General features: G+C 44.7%; 1 protein-coding gene across 4 annotated transcripts in view; it reads left to right on the top strand.

Annotated features, from left to right (window-relative positions):
• The window catches only part of BRWD1 (bromodomain and WD repeat domain containing 1), a 184,399-nt gene that overhangs the window by 13,423 nt on the left and 152,847 nt on the right, over nucleotides 1-18,129 (top strand). For 2 of the 4 annotated variants that reach the window (XM_073584685.1, XM_073584684.1), the window contains exons 2-3: nucleotides 4,497-4,582; nucleotides 9,161-9,219. In XM_073584685.1, the coding sequence (XP_073440786.1) occupies nucleotides 4,497-4,582; nucleotides 9,161-9,219 (145 nt within the window). The remainder of the gene's footprint in view (nucleotides 1-4,496; nucleotides 4,583-9,160; nucleotides 9,220-18,129) is intronic. The other 2 variants (XM_073584687.1, XM_073584686.1) reach the window with 1 other exon arrangement.

Raw genomic sequence — 18,129 nt, 5'->3', positions numbered from 1 at the left:
TGAACAGACGCATAAGTGGGATGCTCATGCTTAGGATGGCGTCGTCTGCGCTTACCAGCCGTGTGCATTCCTCAAAACACTGAAGGACTTTACAGAGGTCTTTCAGCTTCGACCACTGCACACCTGTCAACTCCATGTCTGCTCTCAAAGTGCCTGGCCGTGTATCCTCCCACAAATGCATTATGGCCTGCCTCTGCTCGCACAGCCGCTCCACCATGTGCAGGGTGGAGTTCCACCTTGTTGCAATGTCGATAATGAGGCGGTGGTTGGGAAGGTGGAGCAATCGCTGCAGCTTCTGCATACGAACGGAGTGTACAGGCGACCGGCGGATGTGTGCGCACAGTCTTCGCACCTTCTGGAGCAGGGCTGTTAACTCCGGATAATTTTTGAGGAAGCACTGCACCACCAGGTTCAAGGTGTGAGCCAAGCAAGGTATGTGGCTGAGTTTTGAAAGGGCTATGGCTGCCACAAAATTACGGCCGTTATCACTAACTACCTTGCCTGCCTCAAGATGTACACTGCCCAGCCATGACTCAGTTTGTCGCTTCAAGTACTCGGCCAGCACCTCGGCGGTGTCTGTCGCCCAAACACATCATCTGCAACACAGCCTGCTGACGCTTTCCACTAGCTGCTCGATAGGGGGACACATCGTGTGCAACAGTGGCAGCTGCAGATGGAGTGCTCGTACGACTGCGCTCTGTGGACGAGCTTTCGCTTCTGGAGGAGGAGGAGGAGGGTCGAACGCCTACAGCCAACTGTTTCCTATACCGTGGGCTAGGCAGCACTGTCCCACCACCGCTGTCCCCTGTGGACCCTGCATCCACCACATTAAGCTAGTGCGCAGTGATGGACACGTAACGGCCCTGGCCATGCCGACTGGACCATGCATCAGTTGTGAGGTGCACCTTTCCGCTCACTGACTGCTTGAGTGCATGGACAATGCGGTCTTTCACATGATGGTGGAGGGCTGGGATGGCTTTGCGAGAGAAGAAGTGGCGACTGGGTAGGTCATAGCGTGGTACTGCATAGGCCATGAGTTCGCGGAAAGCTGTGCTTTCCACCAACCGAAAGGGCATCATCTCAAACGAGATTAGTTTGGCAATGTGGGCGTTCAAACCCAGTGTACGCGGATGAGAGACTGAGTACTTTCTTGACCTACTCATAGTGTCTGGGAGGGTGAGCTGGACTTGAGAGCTGCATATGGTGGAAGTAGCGGTGGACAGGGCGGACTGAGAGAGGGTTGATGATGGTGATGGAGTTGGTGTTCTTTCTGATGGCCTAGAATCAGTCTTTCGTTGATATAACAGTGGGATTCCCTGACTGCTGTGGCCTTGCAACGACACCTCAACATTTGCTGCTGTGCTAACCGGTGGGCTTACAGTGGGGGAAACAATGTAGCGTTGCTGACTACCTTCGTTGTGATCAGTTGCACATGTGGCACTTGAGGTTTGGTGTTGTGTCCACGCTTGCAAGTGCATGCTGGTTAAATGTCTAAGCATGCAACTGGTATTCAAATTTTTCAGATTTTTCCCTCAGCTAAAGGTCTTTGCGCACTTCTTACAGATAACCTTGGCCTGATCATGAGGATTTTGGTCAAAAAAGTGCCACACTGCACTCTTCCTACTTTGGCAGACATTTTGCGGCCTAGCACGCTGTGATCTTTTGACCCTCTGGACAAGCTGTCCAGCAACTCTTTTGATGTTTGGAACCTGTCTTTGGAGTGCTCCGGGCCTGCCTGATAACAGCTGTTGCGATGTTGATGTCTGCTGTGGATGCTCCTCATCTGAGCTATTGGAAGCAGCACCCTCTTCCCCCAATGGATGCCAATCTGGGTCAACAACTGGGTCATCCATCACCTCCTCTTCTATGTCATGTGCACCTTCCTCTGTGTCACCGTGTATGGTGGTATAGTGTGCGGGAAGGGGCACCTGAGTCTCATCAGGGTCAGAATCTGGCTCTGTACACTGCGAGGACAATGTAGTGCTCTGAGTGAATGTACCAGCAGAATCATCCATCAGCGGCTGTGCATCAGTGCACTCCATGTCAGATTCATCTTGGCCTGGGTAATTCACCATTTGACTTGATAATCCAGGCATGGTATGTGAAAACAGCTCCATGGAGTAATCAGTAGTATGGCCTGCGTCATCCTTCAGTCTTGGTTGGGGTGAAGGACACAAGGAAAGGTGTGGTTCATGAACATGAGCCTCCAATGACGACTCAGTGCTTTTACTTTTTACAACTGAAGAAGAGGAGGCGATAGAGCTGGAGGCTGAGTCAGCAATGTAAGACAAAACTTTTTCCTGATGCTCTGGCTTTAAAAGCGGTTTGCCAACTCCTAGAAAACTAAGCGTTCGAGGCCTTATGTAGCCAGACGATGACGCAGGCTCAACACCTCCTGCATTCGGTCCTATTTTGCTCTTGCCACTACCATCAGATCCACCACCAACACCATCATTACCAGCTGCCAACCCCCGCCCAATTCCACGGCCTCTTCCACCAGCCTTCCTCATTTTTGGTAGAAATGTAGACAAAATCCAACAAACTATATAGTAATGTAAAACAAGGTACAAGGTGTCTATAGGACAGGGGAGATTTTGAATTTCTGCAGACACTTGTGGACACTGGACACTTTTGGATTGTGTGAGGGCCACTGATATCTGAGCGCTATGTCACAGGCTCGATGGCACAGCTGTGACTAGAGTTGAGCGACTTTGGTCGGATCGGGTTTCATGAAACAAAATTTGTTTCATATGAAACTCGTCCGACTAGGGCAAAAAAAGTCAGTTTCGTCCGAAACCCGACCCCAATGCAAGTCAATGGGAAATAAAAGTCGGCATTGAGCGGATGAAATTCATCCACTCAATGCCGACTTTTATTCCCCATTGACTTGCATTGGGGTCGGGTTTCGGACGAAACTGACTTTTTTTGCCCTAGTCGGACGAGTTTCATATGAAACAAATTTTGTTTCATGAAACCCGATCCGACCAAAGTCGCTCAACTCTATCTGTGACCAAAGTGACTAGAGGATAAGGGAGATTTTGAATTTCTGCACACACTTGTGGACACTGGACACTTTTGGATTGTGTGAGGCCCAATGAATATCTGAGCGCTATGTGACAGGCTCGATGGCACAGCTGTGACCAAAGTGACTAGAGGATAAGGGAGATTTTGAATTTCTGCACACTTGTGGACACTGGACACTTTTGGATTGTGTGAGGCCCAATGAATATCTGAGCGCTATGTGACAGGCTCGATGGCACAGCTGTGACCAAAGTGACTAGAGGATAAGGGAGATTTTGAATTTCTGCACACACTTGTGGACACTGGACACTTTTGGATTGTGTGAGGCCCACTGATATCTGAGCGCTATGTCACAGGCTCGATGGCACAGCTGTGACAAAAGTGACTAGAGGATAAGGGAGATTGGATTGCTTTTAAAAAAGCAGTTTGCGGAGCAGTGGGTAAACAGCAATGCCAGCCTGTCAGGAAGCCTTAAAAGGCAGCCCAACAACCAACACCACTGATACACCACTATATAGCCTCCCCTTGCACTGCACACACAGTGACTGGTGTGTTGTGCAGGCCAAATCGCTAGCAGCAGAAGCAGTTTTTTTGTCTTCTTAGCAGGACAAAAAAAAAAAATTGGGATTGCTTTTAAAAAAGCAGTTTGCGGAGCAGTGGGTAAACAGCAATGCAGGAATGTCAGGAAGCCTTAGAAGGCAGCCCAACAACCAACACCACTATATAGCCTCCCCTTGCACTGCACACACAGTGACTGGTGTGTTGTGCAGGCCAAATCGCTAGCAGCAGAAGCAGTTTTTTTGTCTTCTTCCCTGCCTAACGCTCTCCCTACAGAATCAGCAGCAACCTCTCCCTATACTGAGATCGGCAGAAGTAAGATGGCGGTCGGCGTGCACGCCCTTATATACCCCCTGTGACGCCCACCGAAGCAAGCCAATCACTTGCATGCCCTTCTGAAAGATGGTGGTGACCCCTGCCTATGTCATCACGTTGCCCACAGTGTCCGTGGATCCTGATTGGCTGAAAAAGAGCGCAAAACAAACTTTTGAAACGCGACTTTGGCGCGTAAGTCGCCGACCTCGTGGCCGACCTCATCCTAGGGTCGGGTTTCGTTTCATGAAACCCGACTTTGCCAAAAGTCGGCGACTTTTGAAATTTTTCGACCCGTTTCGCTCAACTCTAATTACTCAATCGATATAAATATTAACAACCATTGTCTATAAAAAATAGACACTGCATTACAGAATGCTGTAGATAAGCCCCTTGATGTCAATGCCGGCAGCTCATAGGCCAAAAAAAGGTGACAGATTCCCTTTAACCTCTGGTGTGACGATTTTTTGGGGACTTCTATCTTTCTCTTACATTGTATAGGACTTGGGGTTCAGTGTCTGATGTGAAATGTTTTCTTGCGATTGTTACAATTTGGTAAGAGATTTCTGCTCCAGCACACATTTTACCAGAACCATTTCTCCCAGGTTGTTTTGTTCCCTGCTGCTGGAAATGCTAGAAGAGGAGTTTAATTCCGGAGACCGGGAACAGAAGAATATTGTCAAAATGGAAAGTATGTGTATAAATGCATTCTAACATAAAATGAAATGTCAAAATCAGACTACCGTAAGGCTGTGTGCACACGCTGCGGATTAGGTGCGGATTTTGTAAAATCCGCAGGTGAAACCGCAGGTTAAAAGACCTGCGGATTGCTCTGCGGTTTTGCCCTGCGGTTTGCCATCTCCTCAATGGAGGAGATGGCAAACCGCAGGGGAATCCGCAGAAAGAATTGACATGTCATTTCTTTCTGCGGATTGAAAACCGCAGATAATCCCGCTCGGAAAATTCCGCACCATCTGCATTGCGGTTTTTGATTCCCATAGGGAATCATGGTACTGTACACCGCAGCAGAAACTGCTGCGGGTCCGCAGCGGCCAAAACCGCTGCGGAACCGCAGCAAAATCCGCAGCGTGTGCACACAGCCTCATTGTATTTGTTTATTGTTTTGGCTGTTAAGGACTCTTTCACACTTCCGTTTTTGCTTGTCAGTTAAAATCCGCCAAAATGGTAGAAAGTTGATCCGTTTTTAACTGATGCAAACGGATGCCACCTGACCGTTTTTTTGACGGATCTGTTGAATGCAGAATTTTAAAGGAACCGCAGTCCGGGAAGGAGAGAGAGAGAGAGATTTTTTTTTTTTTCCACCACCAGAAAGGATTTCAGGGTTAATTCCCCGGCTGACTTCCTTTTTCCGGGCATACGCACTGAAAAATGCGGATCCTACTGCCAAAAAAAACGTTGCAGGGTCTGTCCAGGCATGCCGGCGGACGGAAACATTTTAGCGGATCCGCAAAAAAACGGATCCAACGAATGGCCATCTGTCAAGATCTGCCGGTAATGCAACTCAATGGGGAAAAAACGGATCCGCCAAAAAAATGGCGGATCCGTTTTTTCAAAAACTGGCGGATTTTGACTGATGGTCAAAAACGGAAGTGTGAAAGAGGCCTAATAGTATGAGCCTTCCTGATTTTTTTTATCAGTTTATTCACGTTAGTGTGGTCTAATGGCATCAAATCGAGGCGGTCAATAGTACGGAGGACGAGTATAGTGAAAGAAATGCTTGAGTAGTGATCGGTCCACTTCTTTGTCGATCTAATTGTTGAGCTATCGATCTCAATTTACGTCACATGAACTTCAAAAGATGAACGGGAATATCTTTGCTCACCTTTTTGATTTTATGCACTACAAGCGATTGTTTTTGGATGAGCGAGCGTGGTTTGGTAAGGTGTTATCTTAGCATGCTCGGGTGCAAACTGGGTGACTTCAGCATGCTGGAATAATACGTTCAAGTCCCCTCGGCTACATGTCTCACAGCTATTTGACAGCCTTCATACTTGTAGTGATCGCCTAACATGCAGGGATTGCCTGTTTGTTAGGCGATCCCTACAAGTGTTTAAGGTTGTCGAACAGCCACGGGGACTGTAACGTATTATCCAAGCACACAGAAGACACTTGGTTAGCACACGAGCATGCTCAAATAACACCTTATCCCAGCAGGTTCACGCATCAATATTGCCTAACTCTTTCTTATTGTATAATTATTGTGAACGATGGGGTGTTACAATCTGATGGATTATCGGCGAGTGTAGATGTGCCTTTCACTCACACCTGAGATGATTACATTATTAGGTGGTGTTTTTTTTTACCCCACTGGTTTGTTACTTTTATTTGAGTGACCAAGTAATAAATAAAAGCATGTCCCTAAAAATCCCAAACCAGATTTGATGGAATTTGTCCAAGAGGCAATAGCTTTAAAAATGAAAAAAAGTCTTCATTGCCTCCTGACTACCGTACATTTTTAAATGATCTTCCCCCATAATACGACTCCTTCCCCTGAGTTTGTGCAGGACTGACCCAATGATCGTATTTTCCTACCTGGTTGTTTAATATAACTAGTGAGGGGGTCTGCCTCAGACTACCCTTCAAACAAAGTAATCTGTAGTCACAGATCATAGCTCTGCCCTAATGGAGCGGAGGTAGAAAGTGGCAATATCTGACAAAAATAAATAGTAGGTAATTATCTCCTGCGGATGCTGACTTATATCTTGTTTGAGTAACCCACTGGTTTGTTACTTAAGGCTGTGTGCCCACGTAGCGATTTTTAAGCGTTTTTGCCGCGATTTTCGGCGCGAAAACGCAGCGAAAACGTTTAAAAATCGTGTACACAACGCCCCCCCATGCATTCCTATGGCATTCCGCACATGATGTGCTAATGCTGCGCTTTTTTCCGCGTAGGAGTCGCATCGCGGAAAAAATCGCAGCATGATCATTCTTTTGTGCGGAATCGCAAAGAATTACCGCGATTCCGCACCCATAGGAATGCATGAGAATCTCTTACTTCCCGCATGTGGCTATGCCCACCATGCGGGAAGTGAAGCGTCTCATGTGCGGTTGGTACCCACGGTGTGGAGGAGAGGAGACTGTCCTCCAGGCCCTGGGTACCATACCCCTGTAAAAAGAAAAGAATAAAAAAAAAATCGGGGTATATTTACCTTCCGGCGTCCCGCGATGCATTCCCGGCCTAAGCGTTCCCAGTAATGCCTTGCGGCACGGTCCAGTGATGACGTGGTCTCGCGAGATCGCTATAGCAACGCGAGACTACGTCATCACAGGTCTCGCAAGGCATTACTGGGAACGCTGAGGCTGGGAATGCAGCGCGGACGCCAGAAGGTAAATATACACCGATTTTAATTTTTTTTAGTGTTTTAACATTCTATCTTTTACTATTGATGCTGCATAGGCGGCCTCAATAGTAAAAACCTGGTCACACTTGTCAAACACTATGTTTGACGAGTGTGACCAACTTGTCAATCACTTTCCAAGCGATGCTTCAAATCGCTTGGAAAGTGCTTGAATATCGCACACGAAAATCGCGGCAAAATCGCGATCATAATCGCGGTAAAATCGCGCGGAAAAAACGCGCGATTTCTGGGAAGGAGTCCGGTTTTTGGTGTGCGTTTTAACACGCACCGTGGGCACATAGCCTCTGGCCTGTCAGGGCTTATTGCATGTAAGGGAAGAAGAAAAACACCATAAGAATGAATCCTGACCTAAACACGCAAGTAATCTGTACAGTGAAATTCTTGAAATTTGGACTTACAGGATAGTTACCTGCACTGCCAAATGTGATCTTGGCTTGCCTTATCTATACAAGGTGGCAGAAACCATTGATTGCAGACTTCTCTCGGATGCACATTTTCGGCTTCCTTGTTTGGCCCTATTCTTCCCATTGAACAGGGATGCTCTTTACTGTAGGCTGCTGATTGTGGTAGTCAGATAATAGCTTGTTCAGAAGACGTCAATAGAACCGACATATTGGTGTACATAATGTTTCAGATAACTTTTCAGCAATAGTGAAAAATTGTCAGTTCAGTCCATAGTGGGAGATATTCAGCTCAGCTAATCCTAGACACCTCACATTGTAGACGTGAAAGATTCCTGCTCCCCTGTCTCTATAAAGGAAATGTTGACCAGAAGAATGGAAAACATTATACAGCAGTGTAGCTGTGATTCCAGCTCTAGATATTAAAAACTTGCACACAAATGTTTCTTCCTCTTACCTTCCTCTCTCCATATTGCCATAGACTTCTATGAGCTACGCTATCATCACAACAAAGTACAGTGCTTGACACGTAATATTACTGGATAGTCCTTACCACATGACCCCCAATACTTAAACATAAATATAAGGCAGGAGTGTTTTTCATTGTGTGCAGTGATACATGGGTAATAAGATCCAATATTAAAAGCAACTTATCGTCCTGGCTGTATGATTGCAGCCAGAGAGATAGACTTTAAAGATCCAAAATCATAGACTAAAGGGCATGTCACACTAAGAGATATCGCTAGCAATATCGCTATAACTAGTGACGTTATAGCGACATTGCTAGCGATATCTCTGTGTCTGATACTTACCTACGACCGGCTCCCTCGCTGGTTATCGCTGATCGCGCGAGAACGTCCAGGACTGTTTCTCGTCGTCAGCTTCCTGTGGCGCTTCCTGCTGTGACGACGAGCGACGCGTGGAGCCGGGCGGGAGGACGCAGGATCGCCTGGTGTGACAGGTAAGTAGCGACCCCCGTCCCCAGCGATGTCGCTGGTGAGATCTGCCTGTGTGGCAGCTCACTAGCGACCACTTAGCGATGCACCAGCGATCCTGACCGCGTCATATCGCTGGTCGGGATCGCTGGTACTTCGCTAAGTGTGACAGTACCTTTAGAAGAGTTGTCCAGCTCCAGCCTCGGCCATCTGCTCCCAGCGCTGAGATAGAGGAATGGCCGATCTCTCCCATACAGACATCTGTCAATCACCCGTAGCAATGCAGGTAGACAATGAATGGAAAGTCATTGTGGCACCATGCTAATTATAAATCAGGAGGTGATAAATTGCAGATTGTAAGGGGGTTTTACAAGCAGTCTGCGGTGGCGCCCCCTCGTACCTTTGCACTGCAGTGAAGATTGCTCTTTTAGTCCTGATGATGATGTTCTGGGTATTACTGTGTGATGTCACTTTTATCTCCTATTTTTTAGCTATTGTATGAATTGTTTATTAGCAGCATCTGATGATTTCATTTTTTTTTCTTTCATTGCAGAACTGTACTTCTTAATTGCTCGATTTCTCTCGAACGGACCTTGTGGTAAATCTGCACAGGTACGTGGCTCTTGATGGAATATTTTGCCTACTGCAGACTTTTGTGGCTAAGGCTACTTTTACACTTAACTTTTTTTGTGGCCCGATTTTGTGGTCCGTATCGCCGCTTTTTTTGCGGTCTGCCGCCATAACGGACCGCAAAAAAGCTTGCGGTTCACTGTTGTACATTTTTCCTATACTATGTAAATAGTATTGGAAAAAAAAACGGTGTTCTGCAAAACCGTAAGTCACGGTGAAGTTTGTTTTTGCGGCTCCATTGAATTTCAATGAGGGCTGTGTCTGTATGCCGTGAAAAAGATCGCGCAAGCTCGATCTTTTATCACGGCCGCAAAAATGGCCGTACGGCACACGGCGCACCGTGGAATTTTTGCGGCCCCATAAGTCTATTGTTACCCTTAAAGGGAATCTGTCACCCTTTTTTTGGCCTCTCAGCTGCCGACATAGACATCAGGGGCTTATCTACAGCATTCTGTAATGCATTCTGTAATGCTGTAGATAAGCCCCCGATGTAACCTGAAAGAGAAGAAAAACACGTTATATTATACTCACCGAGGTGGGCGGTCCGGTCTGATGGGTGTCACCGTCCCGTCCGGCGCCTCCCTTCTTCATGCGATGACGTCCTCTTCTCCCGTCCTGTAATGGTTCTGGCGCAAGGGCACTGCTCTGCCCTGTTGAGGGCAGAGCTGAGTCCTGCAGTGCCCAGGTGTCGGAAGAGGTCTGGCGCCTGCGCACTGCAGAATTCTGCTCTGCTCTGGGTAGAGCAATGCGCCTGAGCCATTACAGGACGGGAGAAGAGGACGTCATCGCACGAAGAAGGGAGGCACCGGACCGCAACGCCCACCGGACCGAATCGCCCACCCCGGTGAGTATAATAGAACGTGTTTTTCTTCTCTTTCAGGTTACATCAGGGCTTATCTACAGCATTACAGAATGCTGTAGATAAGCCCCCGATGTCTGTGCCGGCAGCTGATAGGGCAAAAAAAAGGGTGACAGATTTCCTTTAACTTATACAGTGTGTTGTGGACAACCCTTTTGTGTGTGTGTATATAATGTGCACCTTCCTGGCTCGATTGTTCTGGGAACACATACACTTCAATGTGAGGAGAGAGCGGTTACTGCGCAGTGCATGGACCTCAGTGGGGACAGCTGGTCACTTAGGGTGCCGGTTGTCGGACCGCTCTCCAATCTGATATAAATGACCAATCTATTAGTTTTAGAAGTCATCAACATCCCCTTTAAACCCCTTAGTGACCATCAATACATCTTTTTTAACAGACCTCGCATATCAGACAATATCATCCCCTGACGAGTGAAAATGCAGCAGCTGTCGACTGTACACTACAGCTGACACCATGCTGTATCAGCATTGATTAGTGTTGGCACCAATCATGGTTTTTTAACCCCTTATATGCTACTGTCAACAGTGGCTATGGCATCTAAATGGTTAACAGTGTGGGGGAGGCTACCTCTTCACCCCATCGGCACCTTACATAGTAACATAGTAAGGCCGAAAAAAGACATTAGTCCATCCAGTTCAGCGTATAAAATTGTCAGAATAAATCCCCAGATCTACGTCCTTCTAAAGAACCTAAGAATAACTGTAAGATACAATATTGTTACGCTCCAGGAAGACATCCAGGCCTCTCTTGAACCCTTCGACTGAGTTCGCCATCATCACCTCCTCAGGCAGGGAATTCCAGATTCTCACTGCCCTAACAGTAAAGAATCCTCTTCTATGTTGGTGGAGAAACCTTCTCTCCTCCTGACGCCGAGAATGCCCCCTTGTGACCGTCACCTTCCTTGGTATAAACAGATCCTCAGAGAGATTTGTCTTGTCCCCTTATATACTTATACATGGTTATTAGATCGCCCCTCAGTCATCTTTTTTCTAGACTAAATAATCCTAATTTTGCTAATCTCTCTGGGTATTGTAGTTCCCCCATCCCCTTTATTAATTTTGTTGCCCTCCTTTGTACCCGCTCTAGTTTCATTATATCCTTCCTGAGCACCGGTGCTCAAAACTGTACACAGTACTCCATGTGTGGTCTAACCAGGGATTTGTACAGAGGCAGTATAATGCTCTCACCATGTGTATCCAGACCTCTTTTAATGCAACCCATGATCCTGTTTGCCTTGGCAGCCGCTGCCTGGCACTGGCTGCTCTAGGTAAATTTATCATTAACTAGGATCCCCAAGTCCTTCTCCATGTCAGATTTACCCAGTGGTTTACCGTTCAGTGTGTAATAGTGGTATTGATTCCTTCTTCCCATGTGTATAACCTTACATGTATCATTGTTATACCCCATCTGCCACCTTTCGGCCCAAGTTCCCAACTTATCCAGATCCATCTGTAGCAGAATACTATCTTCTCTTTTACTGACTGCTTTACATAGTTTTGTATCATCTGCAAATATCGATATTTTACAGTGTAAACCTTCTACCAGATCATTAATAAATATGTTGAAGAGAAGAGGTCCCAACACCGACCCCTGCGGTCCCCACTGGTCACAGCGACCCAGTTAGAGAATATACCATTTATAACCACCCTCTACTTTCTATCACTCAGCCAGTTACTTACCCATTTACACACATTTCCCCCAGACCCAGCATCCTCATTTTGTGTACCAACCTCTTGTGTGTCACGGTATCAAACGCTTTGGAAAAATCAAGATATACCACATCCAATGACTCACCTTGGTCCAGTCTATAGCTTACCTCTTCATAAAAGCTGATTAGATTGGTTTGACAGGAGCGATTCCTCATAAACCCAGGCTGATATGGAGTCACACAGTTATTCTCATTGAGATAATCCAGAATAACATCCCTCAGAAACCCTTCACATATCTCACCAACAATAGAGGTTAGACTTACTGGCCTATAATTTCCAGGGTCACTTTTAGAGCCCTTTTTGAATATTGGTACCACATTTGCTATGCGCCAGTCCTGTGGAACAGACCCCGTCGCTATAGAGTCTCTAAATATAAGAAATAATGGTTTGTCTATTACATTACTTAGTTCTCTTAGTACTCGTGGGTGTATGCCATCCGGACCGGGAGATTTATCTACTTTAATCTTATTTTGCCGGATTTGCACCTCTTCTTGGGTTAGATTGGTGACCCTTAATATAGGGGTTTTCTTTGTCTCTCGGCATTTCACCTAGCATTTCATTTTCCACTGCGAATACCGTGGTGAAGGTGTTTAATATATTAGATTTTTCCTCCATCTACAACCATACTTTCCTCACAATTTTTTTTAATGGGCCTACACTTTCACTTATGATTCTTTTACTATTGATATAGTTGAAGAACAGCTTGGGATTAGTTTTACTCTCCTTAGCATATGCTTCTCTTTACTTTTTGGAATCCTTTTTTTGGAATCCTTTTTGAGATCATGATTGTGTGGTCCTGATGTTTGCCATGGCAATTCATGGCCAAATCACGGCCTTAGAATCTGCCGGCTATAGCGGTCAATTCTGAAGTTGGCAACATTGAGGTGGTAAAAATTTTAAATTTTTCCTTCCTGTCATGACACTTTGAAAAGCAGCTGAATGGTTAATAAACAACCTGACAGCAATTATGAATACGTTGAGGGGGCGCTGTTTTTAAAATGGTCTCACTTCTGGGGATTTTACGACGTATAGGTCTGCCTATGTCACTGCAAAACTGAATAGATCCCTGAAAAATAAGTTTTGTAAATTTCATTGGACAAATAATGAAAAATTGCTGCTACAATTTGTAAACCTTCTAACATCCTAACAAAATAAAATTATTTTTCAAAGATGGTGCTGATGTAAAGCAGACATGAGGTAAATGTTATTGAACTCCTTTACTACCAAGGGAGGTTTGCACGTTCATGACCGGGCCAATTTTTACAATTCTGACCACTGTCCCTTTATGAGGTAATAACTCTGGAACGAATCCATGGATCCCGGTGATTCTGTCACTGTTTTCTCGTGATATATTGTACTTCATGTTAGTGGTAAAATTTCATTAATGTAACTTGCGTTTATTTGTGAAAAAAAACGGAAATTTGGTGAAAATTTTGAAAATTTCGCAACTTTCCAACTTTGAATTTTTATGCTCTTAAATCAGAGATACGGCACACAAAAAACTTAACTAACATTTCCCACATGTTTACTTTACATCAGCACAATTTGGGAACCAAAATTTTTTTTTTTTTTATTAGGAAGTTAGAAGGGTTAAAAGTTGACCAGCGATTTCTCATTTTTACAACACCATTTTATTTTTACGGACCACATCACATTTGAAGTCACTTTGAGGGGTCTATATGATAGAAAATACCCAAAAGTCACACCATTCTAAAAACTGCACCCCTCAAGGTGCTCAAAACCAGATTCAAGACGTTTATTAACCCTTTAACCCTTCAGGTGCTTCACAGGAATTTTTTGAATGTTTAAAAAAATGAACATTTTAACTCTTTTTCACAAAAAAATTACTTCAGGTTCAATTTTTTATTTTGCCAAAGGTAACAGGAGAAATTGGACTGCAAAAGTTATTGTGCAATTTGTCCTGAGTACACCGATACCTGATATGTGGGGGGGAACCACTGTTTGGGCGCATGGCAGAGCTCGGAAGGGAAGGAGCGCCCTAGCCCTGGTAACCAGCAGTACCATGGTTATTTATATCCGTCTTTTTGATCGCGCGTTATTGCAGTTTTCGTTCGGCGGTATGATAAAGCTTTATTTTTTGCTTTGTTTTTTATTTTTAATTTTTAAGGGGTTCAATAAAGGGGTTAACTAGTGGGACAGTTATATAGGGCGGGTCGTTACAGACGCGGCGATACCAAATGTGTACTTTTATTTTGTTTTTTTTTTAATTTTCTAAAAATGAATATTAGGGAATATTTTGTTTTTTTTTTATATAAATTATTTTTACACTTTTTTTTTTTAACCTTTATTATAATAAACCAGGGGAAGAGTCTTGAGGAGATCATTTGCATATTCCCAGTGCCTTCTGGGATAAGTGAAGAGTCTCCGCGAGCTCAACCATCACTGGGTTTTGGCCGTTGCAGCTGAAAAGAGGAAATCGGAAAACCGCGCGCCGATAGAATTTTGGCTCATCTTTCATCGTTTTTAAGAAATCTCAAGATGGAAGAGGCCAGGAGCCATTTGGTGAGCTGCATTTCTTGCTACATGTTCACAGACTTACCAGTGGAAAAGCCAAACTTCACATGCCACAAATGCAAGCTTGTGTCCCTGTTGGAGGAAAAGTTGCAAAATCTCGAAGAGAGGTTAGCTACGTTGAAGATCATTAAGGAAGGTGAAGAGTTCTTGGACAGAGCAGAATTATCTCTTCATGTTACAGAAAGAGAAGAAATTCGAAGTGCACCTGAAGAAACAGAGGAATGGAGACATGTGACCCAGAGAAGCAGGAGGATCAGGAGGCAGTCAGCACCCATACTTCTCAGGAACCAGTACCAGGCTCTCACGCAGGAGAACAATGAAGAAATACATCAGGATAAGACTTTGCCAACAAACAGCAACCTTGTACGCCTTCAGAGTCCTCCTGGATGGAGAAAGAAAAATGTTGTGAAGAAGAAACGGAGAGTGGTGGTCATGGGGGATTCCCTGTTGAGAGGAACAGAGGCCGCTATCTGCAGACCAGATATAACTTCAAGAGAAATGTGCTGTCTTCCAGGTGCAAAAATTAAACGTGTCTGACAGGATATCAGGACTCTTCAGACCTACAGATGACTACCCATTCCTGCTACTACATGTGGGGACAAATGACACCGCAAGAAATGACCTGGAAACCATCTGCAGAGACTTTGAAGACTTAAGGTACTGTCACACTTAGCGATGTACCAGCGATCCCGACCAGTGATATGACGCGGTCAGGATCGCTGGTGCATCGCTAAGTGGTCGCTAGTGAGCTGCCACACAGGCAGATCTCACCAGCGACATCGCTGGGGACGGGGGTCGCTACTTACCTGTCAGACGCGGCGATCCTGCGTCCTCCCGCCCGGCTCCACGCGTCGCTCGTCGTTACAGCAGGAAGCGCCGCAGGAAGCTGACGACGAGAAACAGTCCTGAACGTTCTTGCGCGATCAGCAATAACCAGCGGGGGAGCGGGTCGTAGGTATCACACAGCGATATCGCTAGCAATATCGCTATAACGTCACTAGTTATAGCGATATTGCTAGCGATATCTTAGTGTGACATGCCCTTTAGGCAAGAAAGTGAGAGAACTGGGAGCGCAGGTGGTCTTCTCTTCCATCCTCCCAGTGGATGGCCATGGAACAAGGAGGTGGAATAAGATTCTGCAGGTGAACAACTGGCTACGTCGATGGTGCCGTCAGCAACGATTTGGATTTCTGGATCACGGAGTGAACTACTTATACGATGGACTACTTGCTAGAGATGGGGTGCACCTTACGAAGACTGGAAAGCATGTATTTGGAAGTCGCCTTGCTACACTTGTAAGGAGAGCTTTAAACTAGAACAACATGGGAAGGGAAGCAAAAGGCCAGAAAAAGCCATACACCTGACAAATGCTATTGAGAACTCTATTAGAAGTGGAAAGGAAGAACAAAGAGAAAAGAAACTAATTAATAAAAATATTGGAGAAAGAGAAACCAATCACAAACTAAAATGTTTCTATACTAATGCACAAAGCATGAGCAACAAACAAGGAGAATTGGAACTACTAACACAGGAAAAGAAATATGATGTCATTGGAATCACTGAAACTTGGTGGGACAATACACATGATTGGAATACAAGACTAGAAGGATACAACTCATTTGCAAGAAACAGACTTGATAAACGAGGAGGGGGTGTCGCATTGTATGTTAGAAAAGCGTATATCTGCACAGAGATTGAAGCTTCAGAGACTGGGAGTTCTGTGGAAACTGTTTGGGTAAGAATACAAGGACAGAACAATGGAAAGGACACCATTGTAGGCATTTACTACAGGCCGCCTGTGCAAGCTGAAGATATGGATGAACTCTTTATGCATCAAATGGCCGAGTTCTCCAAAAAATATGACATAGTTGTCATGGGAGATTTCAACTATCCAGACATTTGTTGGGAATCTCTCTCAGGCAAAACTAACAGGTCAAGGAAATTCTTATCCTCTCTTGCTGACAACTTTATCTTCCAAAAGGTAAGGGAGAAAACAAGGGGAACTGCTACCTTGGATCTAATCCTTATAAACAGGGAGGAAATGGTTGAGGAGGTAAAAGTGGCTGGGACCCTAGGAGGTAGCGACCATGCTATTTTAGAATTTTGGATAACTAGAGGCGGAAGACCTGTGAAGACTCAGACGTCAAGGTTAGATTTCAGAAAGGCAGATTTTAAGGGATTCAGAAAGAGAATTGGAGGGATCCAATGGCTGGATATCCTTAAAGACAAAAATGTCCAGGAAGGATGGGAAATCTTGAAAAATGAAATTCTCAAAGCACAGTTGTTAACAATTCCGAAAAGAGGGAAGAATAGGAAGCATTTAAGGAAACCAGGATGGATGAACACAGAACTTAAGCACATGCTAAAAAGGAAGAAAAAAATGTTTATAAAATGGAAAGAGGGAGGCATATCTAAAGAAGAATATAATGCTGTCTGCAGAACCTGCAGGGCACAAATCAGATTATCTAAAGCTGAAAATGAATTGAGGCTTGCAAGAGATGTCAAAAGCAATAATAAAGGATTTTGGGGATATGTCAAAAGTAAAAGAAAAGTCAAAGATGCTATAGGATTTTTACAGGATGAAAATGATGAAATGGTAAGACAGGATGTTGAGAAGGCTGAACTTTTAAATTCCTATTTTGCATCTGTTTTCTCTCAGAAAGGAAATGTAACATCAACTGTTGTTCACTGTCCTATTAAGGGAATAGAAGAATCCAGGATATCTATAAACAGAAAGATGGTGAGGAAACACTTAGCTAACCTAAATGAATTCAAGTCTCCAGGTCCAGATGAATTACACCCCAGAGTACTGAAGGAGATAGCAGAATAAATTTTTGAACCCCTCTCCATAATCTTTGAAAATTCTTGGAGAACAGGAGAAGTGCCAGAAGACTGGAGAAGAGCAAATGTTCTTCCTATCTTCAAAAAGGGGAAGAAGGTGGACCCAGGCAACTATAGGCCGGTGAGTCTGACTTCTATACCAGGAAAGATCTTTGAACAAATTATTAAACAACATGTATGTCAGTACCTGGACAAGAATGAAGTGATTAAACAGTCAGCATGGGTTTGTAACTAATAAGTCATGTCAGACTAACTTAATTTCCTTCTATGACGGTATTACTGATTGGGTGGATCAAGGAAATGCTGTAGATATAGTATATCTTGACTTCAGCAAAGCATTTGACTAAGTCTCTCATACAATCCTTATTGAAAAAATGACTAAGTATGGAATGGACAAGGCAACTGTTAGGTGGATTCATAACTGGCTTAGTGATTGGACCCAAAGAGTGGTCGTAAATGGCTGCACATCCAGTTGGAAGAATGTCTCAAGTGGGGTACCACAGGGCTCTGTCCTGGGCCCTGTATTGTTCAACATCTTTATCAACGATTTAGATGAAGCAATTGAGGGTAAACTGATTAAATTTGCTGATGACACAAAGCTAGGAGGGATAGCTAATACTAGAGAAGAGAGAGAGAGGGCTAAGTGACAGCACATGTGAAAAAGACTTGGGTATACTAATAGATCACAGACTGAATGAGTCAACAGTGTGATGCAGCAGCAAAAAAGGCAAATGCAATTCTAGGATGTATTAACAGAAGCATACAGTCTAGATCACGTGAAGTCATTATTTCCCTCTACTCCTCTTTGGTCAGACCTCATCTGGACTATTGTGTCCAGTTTTGGGCACCACATTTTAAAAAAGACATCAACAAACTGGAGCAAGTTCAGAAAAGAGCGACCAGAATGGTGACCGGTCTGCAAACCC

The sequence above is a fragment of the Dendrobates tinctorius genome, unplaced genomic scaffold (genome assembly GCF_039654945.1).
Source record: "Dendrobates tinctorius isolate UK_male_01 unplaced genomic scaffold, ASM3965494v1 ptg000084l, whole genome shotgun sequence".
Taxonomy (NCBI): domain Eukaryota; kingdom Metazoa; phylum Chordata; class Amphibia; order Anura; family Dendrobatidae; genus Dendrobates; species Dendrobates tinctorius.
Note: the sequence above shows the minus strand (reverse complement) of the source record. Positions and strands in the feature narration are given on the sequence as shown.